General features: G+C 45.5%; 1 protein-coding gene across 1 annotated transcript; it reads right to left on the minus strand.

Annotated features, from left to right (window-relative positions):
* Window positions 1-357: 357 nt before the first annotated feature.
* Window positions 358-9,466, minus strand: GLUL (glutamate-ammonia ligase). Its single transcript, XM_008074401.2, has 7 exons — window positions 9,377-9,466; window positions 7,304-7,482; window positions 5,901-6,062; window positions 3,850-3,996; window positions 3,342-3,469; window positions 2,931-3,130; window positions 358-2,171 (listed from the first exon to the last, which is right to left on the minus strand). Exons 2-7 carry the CDS (start codon window positions 7,467-7,469, stop codon window positions 1,853-1,855), a joined length of 1,122 nt encoding a protein of 373 aa, XP_008072592.1. The 5' UTR covers window positions 7,470-7,482; window positions 9,377-9,466; the 3' UTR covers window positions 358-1,852.
* Between the last annotated feature and the right edge of the window lie 403 nt (window positions 9,467-9,869).

Genomic DNA, 9,869 nt, shown 5'->3' on the forward strand with positions numbered 1-9,869 from the left:
TGTGGCAGGTCAAAATCAAACTCAGAAGCATAGGAGAGGGAGCAGGGGTTATATCCTGCTATAAAACTCAAGGGCTAGAAAATGCCAAGTTCGATTAAGCCTAGGCAAAAAAATGTAATTCCAGAAATCCCAAACACTCAAGTTAGAGAGGTACAGGGAAGGGCTGGTCAGCAACATGACACCATAAAAACTAAAAGAACAGATAAGCCTGGCCTTATTTTGCCTCTTAAATATATATAGGAACTCATGGAGGGGTATGGTAAAAAACACAACAGTACACACTCCCCTTTTTGGGCACCAAGTCAAGGAATAAAATGGCACAGATGTAAAAGAACCACAAAGAAACAAGTCAGAAGAGATCTTATAAATGTTAGGCTGATTTATAAGTGCTACTCTGGGCAGTTACACAGTTTGTTTACAATGAGGAGTTATCTAACTCTGAACATACCGTACATGGCAATTAGAAGTCGTCAAGGCAAGAGGAAACCACAACCAACACAAAACACCCAGAACAGGGAGGGAAATGCAGGGAGAAAGGTAGAGTTGGTTTCTTATTTGTCAAAGGCAAAGATAACTCCTCAGCAGTCTGAACAAAGGAAAGGGATACTTGGCACTGGGAGAAAAGACACCAGGATAAAAATTACATGTGTTGTGACTCCAGCTGTCCCCATCTCCCCTAAGAGCAGAGAAGGACAGTTGAGGCAAACCAGCAATTCTGTAAAAATTACTTAGAAACCCTACAAATCTGATTAGAATCTAAACTTCTATTTTGCTTTAAAAAATTTTTTTAATATATCAAAAGGCCTGCTTTAGTGACATGCTATTCCTACCAGAAAATAACCCCAATAACCCCTCTGTCAGTAACATGCTCAAGTTGACCAGCCAACTCTTATTTCTAAACCCTTGTGTGAGGACAAGTATATGTGCCTTTTATACCAAGGCCACAGGGATCAAGTGACTGCTAGTCACAAGTGTCACCTGGTAACTAGCCAGTGTCCACTACCTCTGTTGGGTGGGCAGGGCAGACAAACCCCAAGGTGGTAATGAGGGAATGAGCCCCAAATCACCAACTTACCAAGAATCACTTCCCCCCACCCCCTACTCAAAAGAAGATACTCATTTCTACAGACTATCTGTTCAAGTTCGGCTCCCTGTGACCTAATGGTTTTCTCCTTTAGAAACACAAACATAATCCATACAACCATATATAATTTTTTTGTTTTTACATTTAAATATAAAAATACTACTCTGCTTTGTGTGATACTTGAAGAACCGAGCACTAAGAACTTTTTCTTCTTTAAGGTAGGGAGCTCCATCCATGTATGCACTGAGCTTTGTATTTAGGCCTTGAGCTCCAGCAAAAGAAGCCCAACAGAGACCAAGGGTATTTTCTCCCCTGATCCCCAACCCCTACCCTCTCTCCTAAATCCCACTTTTAACTGTATAACCTCCTTTTCCACCAAGAGGGGAAGTCCTAACCTAACCAGGGGGAATCAGGTCTTCCCCTTTCATCTACTTCGAAGAAGAGTCTTTCCCCTCCTGCAAACATGCACTCAGTCCCGACAGCTAAGCCTACTGGATAGGCACACCCCATTAAATAGAAGCAGTGGTTATGTTTTCCCGCCCCCCTCCCCACTAACACACTAGAAAGCTTCAGTGACAGGGAAAAAAAGGAGGGTGGGTATGAAGAGATTAAGAACTTGATCCCTCCACCTGGTCAAAGAAAGATTAATTGGGATCAAGGAATACAAAGACCTTGATATTCCCCCCTGTGAGTTACAACTGGGAGAGGGGGAGATAAGTTGGAGTGGGATGAGCTAGGAGGGGCTCAATGGCTGGAGGTCTAGTCCACTTAATTTTTGTACTGGAAGGGCTCATCGCCAGTTTCATTGAGAAGACATGTGCGGATAAGGGCTTCTGTCACCGCAAAGGGGTCGCAGTTGGCAGACGGGCGACGGTCTTCAAAGTAACCCTTCTTCTCCTGGCCAACAGTCCGGGGAATGCGGATGCTGGCGCTACGGTTGGCCACGCCAGCAGAAAAGTCGTTGATGTTGGAGGTTTCATGGAATCCAGTGAGGCGCCGGGCATTGTCCAGTCCTCCCTTGGGATCATAGGCACGAATGTGGTACTGGTGCCGCTTGCTTAGTTTCTCGATGGCCTCCTCAATGTACCTAAAGGACACAGAAAAGACGGAGATCCAACCTTGTCTCCATTCCTTGTCTTCAGGGCAGGAGCAGGTATGGATCCCAGAATGAAGTTCACCAAAACATGGCCCCAATGGAACAAAAAAATATACACCACAAGGGCAGTGACTGCCTGAGCCCCAGTGCTCAGAACAGTGCCTGACAAGCAGTAGAAAGTCAATATTTGAACGAAAAGGCCCTAATCACTTGAAACTTTCTCCCACTCAAACATTAAGCTTCTCTACATGCTCGTAATTGTTAAGTTATGTAGTTCTTATTAAAAATTTTCACAGGCCAGGTGTGGTGGCTCACATCTTGTCATCCCAGCACTACTGGAGCCCAGGAGTTCAAGACCAGCCTGGGCAACACAGCAAGATCTCATCTCTACCAAAAAAATACAAAAAAAAAAATTATATATATATAAAGTGTGTGTGTGTGTACATATATGTTCTGGTAAAAAAAACTAAAAACAGTTTTCAAACACATAAATCTATAAATCTATGTCAACTTCTCCCCATCACTGTTCCTTAATTTCATTCCTAGAGAATTATTTGACACTTTTCAAATGCGGACAGAATGATAGGATCAGGAAGTTTTTGAGGCCAAGTGTCAACAGCTTGGGTCTGTCTAGACTGAGGAGTCTAGCTTACTCATTCATCCCTGATATAAAGATCTGCAAGTCATCTTGCAAAGGAGACTTTGCTGAGACTGGTAACTCCTCCAGTGACCCCAGCAGCAGGTACTCACTTCAGACCATTCTCCTCCCGCATGGCCTTAGTGCTGAAGTTGGTGTGGCAGCCTGCACCATTCCAGTTCCCAGGAATGGGCTTAGGGTCGAAGGTTGCGATCACTCCAAAGTCTTCACACACACGATGCAAAATGAAGCGTGCCACCCAGAGATGATCTCCCATGCTGATTCCTTCACAGGGTCCGATCTGGAATTCCCACTACAAAGGAGAAGGTTGCCCACTAAAGCCAAGCCAACTGCTTGCCCCAACAACTCAGAGGCTCCTAACCCAGCTTCCTTCTCACCTCTACTCCAACCCACTCTTGTGTTTTGGGTTAGTGAATGGGTTATCAGCAGTCCTTGCTAGCAGAAGTCTTCATCTGCCTAGCCACCCTTCTTCAGAAGGGGCAGTGACGGATTACGCCATTTACCTGGGCAGGCATGACCTCGGCATTAGTTCCCACTATCTTGACTCCAGCATACAAGCAGGCCCGGTAATGAGACTCCACGATGTCCCTGCCGTAGGCTTTGTCTGCTCCCACACCACAGTAATATGGACCTGCAGAAGCACCAAGATAAAATGTTTACGAGTCAGGAGATCCAGAAAATTCCAAAGTCAGAAATCAGAAGGTCCATAACACTTGCTCTCTCATTTCACTATTCCTGCCTTCGCCTGCAGATGGGGGGAGGGGAATGTGGGGTATGGGGGTCTTCTTCGCCATAGCTTCAGTGGACCAAAGGTTTCCCCCCAGTCCTTTTTTTTTTACATCTTCCCATCCATTTATGGATCTGGGCAATGTGAAGGCTGTTAGGCTTTTATCATATTTGTCAACCAGTCTCAGCTTCCTGGTTCAAAAACAGTCATCTCTGGGGAAAGTGGTGATCCTAGGCAGCAAAACACTTGGGGAGCAGTTTCACCTCTAATCCAAGAAGACTTACCCTGGGGCCCAGGGAAACCATTGGAAGGCCATCCAAAGGGGTGCCCATCTGTCCCCATGAGAGTATATTCCTGCTCCATTCCGAACCAGGGGTGCTGGTTGCTCACCATGTCCATTATCCGTTTACAGGTGTGCCTCAAGTTGGTCTCTAAAAAAAAGTAAGAGTCAACACACCATATCAGGAACTGAGGTCCACACATGCTGAATGTCATTACTGATGGAAAACAGTCCTTGGATTCTACGCAGACACATGCATTAGGCTGAACTAAGCCAGTGTCATTCTTTTTGTGTTCCATCACTGCAAGCCAGAAAGATGGAGAAGCTGTAATTGTACGTTTGTAGGGAAACTCTGAAAAGACTTCAGTTATAACTCAGCTCCATTACAAAAAAGTCACATGGGAGTGGATTCAGAACGGGGCAAGTGCTCACCTTCTCTGCATACTAGCCACCTTCCAAGCAACAAAATGCAAGCCACTTAACCCTCACAAGGCAGTTGCTTCTTATTGTCACCCATTCCCAATTTCTCAAGCACTTAGAGTCAAACCTATCATTTTTATTGAGAATCATTTGTCCATTGGGGGGGGCCTACATGTCAGGTGAGATTAAGTGCTTAAATTATATAGTATTGGCTGGTGCAAAAGAAAAGCAGAAAAATGAGATGAGCTCAACTGAAAACAACTTCCAAGCTAGATAGGAACTTTAATGGACTTGTAATAACTGCTTAACTACGTCCTAGGAACCATTTTAAGACCTTTACATTAAAAAAAAAAAAAACAAAGCACTCAATAGTCTTCACAACAACCCCGAGGTAGATTTTTTACAGATGAAAACGAGGCTCAGGTGTATGTTAGGCCACCTTGACGAGGTTACAAGACAAGCAGTAGGGCCAGGAGACCCATGGGTATCTTGCCTTCAGAGCCTATTCCCTTTACTTCAATGATACTGTCCTAAAACAAAGATCCAGACCCAGTAAGTCTCACTGGCAATGCAAGAGACTTCATCTAGGTTTAAAAAGATGGCTGGCTGAAAACTGGTAACAGACATGTCAGACAGGTTACAATGGCGCAAAGGTACCCAAAGGTGCAATTACAGAAAATCTTGTAGCAAACATGTTTTGTTTTGTTTTTAAGGCTAGTCAAATGAAGCAGCAGGAATGTTACAAAAAAAAAATCAACAAGAAATGTGTAACTAGTTAGTCTCAACCAGTTGTAAACACCGCTGCACGTGGACCAGCCACCAACATTACGTTAATAACGAATCAAGATGTTTACACTTGGTGGTTGAGTGAAACAGCAACCGATATTTGATGTAGAGTTGTTCTAAATGATTTGCACATATCTCACAAACAACTTTGAGATATGCTATAATTTCCTCCATTTTGAAGTCAGGGAAACAGGCCATATGTGGTAGTTCACACCTGTAATTCCAGCACTTTGGGAGGCAGAGGCAAGAAGATTGCCTAAGCCCAGGTGTTCATCAAACCCAGCCTGGGCAACTTGGTGAGACCTCGTCTCTACAATAAATGAAGAATCCATGCCAGTTTTAGAAGAATTCATGCCACACTAAGCAACCAAGAGGGACTGGGCCATAGCACCTCTTCCTCAAAGAGGAAGTTCAGGTTGAAGGGATGGACATTCAGTCCCCAGATTCTTTTGAGACAGGTATTCTGTGGCATAGGCTGGGAGTACAGTGGTACGATCTCAGCTCACTGCAGCATCGACCTCCTGGGCTCAAGTGATCCTCCCCAGCATCAACTTTTTGAGTAGCTGGGACTACCATATCCAGCTAATTTTTTTATTTTTTGTAGAGAAAAGGTCTCACTATGTTGCCTAGGCTGATCTCAAACTTCTGGGCTCAGGCAATCCTCTCACTTTGACCTTCCAAAGTGCTGGGATTATCGGTGTGAGCCGTTGCAACAGCCCAATGCTCAGATTCTTAAAACAGTCCTGAAACAGCCCTGCTTCCCCTGCACTAATTTCAGAATGTCTGCTCCCTCCCCTTCATAGCATTCATGGATTGGAGCGGGGGCATCTACAACCTTCCTGCACACACCTGCAGGCTTTCTATTGTACTTGAAGACTTCACAGAACACCAGCTTGTTGGGGTCCTTGCGGAAGGGGTCCCGAAACATGGCAGCAGGCACAAGATACATGTCACTGTTGGAGCCTTCAGACTGTAAAGTACTAGAGCCATCAAAATTCCACTCGGGTAACTCTGGAGAGAAAGGAGGGAAAATTACATAAAAAATGTACAGGAGCTTTCCAGGCATTACAAACACAGCCAGCACTTCACTCACCTTTCCACCCCTAAAGATCTTTCTCTTTTCCAGGAAATCAGTAAGGCATAAATGCCACCGTTAATATGTAAACCTTGACACGTCTGTACCTAATCCTACAGTCCTTCCTGAGTTCCAGGTAAGACTACTGTATCACTTACGAAACAATAGTCCCAAGAACCCAAGGAGAACATTCCTTCCTAAATATGCCCAGGAGACAAACTGAAGTATTCTATTATCACTACCAGTCATTCATTAATTTAAAATCCCCAAATGGGAAAGACTCCAGTTCTTCTACAAATTCAACTACATTGCTTCCTAGTCTCATTCCCCTGTGGTTATGGTCAAGTTGTCTCCCAATTTTATAGATGAGGAGACTGACAACTAGCAGGGTGACTTATCCAAGGATGCTCCCTTATCCCTTATCCACTTTCCCCTCTATGATTCAAAGGCGAGTGTTTCTCCAGAGAACGCAAGTTCTGTCACGCACTAAGCGCAAATATAGGCTTTATGTTATGGGTCATTCATTCACTCAAATGTGAACACGATCAGATACGTAAGCTAGCCTAAAGTCAGTAGGAGGTGGTACTGTCTGTCCTCTGACCCCTTTCCAGAAGGGGGATGACTATGGCTTGTTCTAGACTAAAAAATGAAGGTCACAACTATTATATAGTAGTAGCTCTCAGAAGAATAAGCAATCAGTTCAAGAATTTCCAAAAATGGCATCAAGTAAGAAACAGTCCCATTTAGAACCACTTAGTGCATTTGATTTGCATCTGGGAACCTAGTGATAGCAGTATTAAACAATTTTCAAAGAGTTTATAGACTAGATGGCATACTTCGATTAGTGCAGCTTTTCAAACTGGGTTCCTGAGGGTGTCATAGAGCCAGCTATGTAGGGATGCCCAGGTCAGCAAAATCTCCAAGCCCCTCAAGCCTCCACAAACCAGATTTTAAAATTTATATTCAATATACTGGCTTACATGCAAGATTCCACTTAAATAAAAGGCTCCATTGTTGCTATGTTTTGAGGCCACGTAGGAGCTTAACGTTGGCGGAATGAAGCCTGAAAAGCCCTGTCTTAGAAAAGCTTTACAAACAGAATAAAGAGGTCTAATCCAGGTCTGAGGCTGCTAACCACCCCCACGCAGGTCCCACCTAGCACGTTGCTCAGTCTCACCTTCCACACACTTGGGCTCAGAGTCCAGGGTACGGGTCTTGCACCGCAGTCCTTCTCCAGTACCATCAATCCAGATATATACAGCTTGCACTTTGTCACCCTGAGGCAGGGACATGTACACCTGCTTGACGCCTTTGTTTAGGTGGGAACTTGCTGAGGTGGCCATTGTGGAAGATGTTCTAGAGAGAAAACAAAGTGGTTACCTCCCATTCCAAACTGACCCCCTGAAGGAATGGCTCAAGAGGAACAATGGAATAAAGACAGAATGAAGTAACCACCTGCCACTTCCCCCTGGAAGCCAATACACTTGGAAGTTATATTCATTCTGCTTCCAGTCAGGGGGATTCATTTTATATTACGCAAAAATCTCCCTATAATGGGCTGTAAAAATTTGGTCAGCACCTTCTGAAGCAATTAAAGCAAATGCCTGATTTTAAAAAACAAAACAAAAAGAACACACAAAAAACCAGATCAAGCTCTCAGTAGTTTAGCTTTTGATGCTTCCGCATCCTTGAGCTCACGGTTGAAGATTCACAGCTGTACAGATTTTAAAATTTGAAGCTAAAACTTATACTTGTGAGGACTAAGCTCGATTTGCTCAGTGTAACTGAGGTAGTGGGAATTTTTAAAAAAATACTAAGCTACTGGAGGAAACAAAAAAATACGAAAGCTCAGTAACAGAAAGTTTATAAAACATTCCTCCCAATACAAGAAAAATCCAACCACAGAAAGGCTTGGCTGCTATGATTTCTGTATGAATTTTCTCTGTCTTTATCTAGTCGTGGTCTTCACGGCGATCAACTCCTCATACTCCTCTCAAAAACAAAAACTTCTACACATTTAGGTTTGAAGATGACACAAAGTTACAAGATTTAAAAGGCTGGTGCCTTCCTACAAGAAATAAAAGAACTGCACTATTACCATCACCAAGATAGTTAGAATAGCTGATTCAAGTTGGATTCTAAGGTTTAGGCTGCCACAATTTCCAGTGGTCTGACGCAGTTCTCACTTAAGATAGGCTCCACAGGAGAATTACACTATCCTAAGATTCCACTAGAGAACTTCCCAAGGAAACAGAAAATACCTACTTTTTTTTTTTGAGTCAAGAGTCCTACTCTGTTGCCCAGGTTAGAGTGCAGTGGCACGCTCATAGCCACCACAGCCTTGACCTGCCGGACTCAGGTGATCCTTCCGCCTCAGCCTTCAAAGTAGCTGGAACTACAGGCGCATGTTACCACGCCTGGCTTATTTTTTTATTTACCGTAGAGATGAGATCTCGCCAAGTTACCGAGGCTGGGCTGAAACCCCTGAGCTCAGGCAATCCTCTCTCCTAGACATCCCAAAGTGCTGGGATTACAGGCTAGAGCTACCGTGCCTGGCTTCCCCACTTCTAAGTCAAAAAGATTTTGGACTTCAAAAGCTCTGAGGCATGCTAAAAACTATAAGCCACTACACCACAAAACCTCTAAAAGGAGAGAAACTCTGAAGCCACACACCACCCTCAACACAAGAGGAAACGCTCTCTCCTCCTCCCTCCCCTGGCCAGAAAGACTGGAAAGAGAACACACTGTTCTCCTCCAGTGACTTGGGCAACTTTCTGGAGTACAGTGGCTAAGTTTCTATGGGCAACTGTCCATGTTTGCCCAGCTGAAAACATAACAGCGTCTCCCTCTGATGGCTTCACCCTTACCCTTGGAGGAAGAGCACAACCTCCTCTGTCAAATTCGATTAGGGAACCAACACCTTTGCCTCCAGCGCCTAGATTTGTCCGGCCAAATCCCACTAGAAGCTGCAACCCCAACATCTCAGCTTCCCTTCCCCCAACCTGTTACACCTGCAACACGCACACTTTCTCTTAAGTCTCAGTCCTGAATCCCCTGCTCTCTTCTGTGAGACGAGTCGGATGCCTGCAGTCTACCTAGTGCACTGCATCAACTGGCGCCGCCGCGGTGTCAAGTTTTTAAGGGTGGGGGCGGACTCTGAAGGTTTGTTTGTTTGCTTGCTTGCTTGTTTTACAGCAGTTTCTGCAGCTGCCATCGGCTCCGGGGTCGCCCTTCCTGCCCCCTCACTCACCCCAGCCACACAAGGTCAAGCGTCTCTTTGGGGTTGCCCTCCTTAGCCCTTCTCTTTTTGGAGTGGCGTTCGTGCCTCTCCTCTGTTTTGGCCTCTCGCTGGTCCGAGCAATAGAACTTTCTGGGCGAAGGCGAGGGCGACGAAGAGGGGGATGGCGGGCGGTCGGATCGGGAGGTGCTGGAACAGGCAGGCCGGTTGAAGGTCCTCACTCGTGGTTTCTCTCCAGGGTTCACTGAGAAGGCATAGAAGCCGAAGCGGGTGGCGGGGGAACCGGAGGATCGCGGCGTCTCGTCGTCTGCATCTTCATCCGTTGCTCTCTTCGTGGATTTGCGGCAGGGGGAGGACCCTCTCTTCCCGCCCCCGGGAGAGTTGGGATAATCCACTTTGAAAGCTGCCCTTCCCACTGAAATGCCCCGAAAGTCGACGCCCCGCTGAGCCCAGATCTCAAGGCCTCACGAGCGGGCCATACTCCGCAGCCGAGGGGCCTGGGGGC

Source organism: Carlito syrichta, unplaced genomic scaffold, assembly GCF_000164805.1.
Source record: "Carlito syrichta isolate Samal-C Ts95f unplaced genomic scaffold, Tarsius_syrichta-2.0.1 Scaffold316427, whole genome shotgun sequence".
In the NCBI taxonomy this organism is placed as follows: Eukaryota; Metazoa; Chordata; class Mammalia; order Primates; family Tarsiidae; genus Carlito; species Carlito syrichta.

Coding starts and splice junctions, on each gene's coding strand:
- GLUL (XM_008074401.2), bottom strand. CDS start 7,469: ATGGCCACCTCAGCAAGTTCCCACCTAAACAAAGGCGTCAAGCAGGTG. Junction 3,470..3,849: donor TGGTTTCCCTGGGCCCCAGG/GTAAGTCTTCTT, acceptor GTGCTTCTGCAG/GTCCATATTACTGTGGTGTG. Junction 3,131..3,341: donor CCGAGGTCATGCCTGCCCAG/GTAAATGGCGTA, acceptor TCTCCTTTGTAG/TGGGAATTCCAGATCGGACC.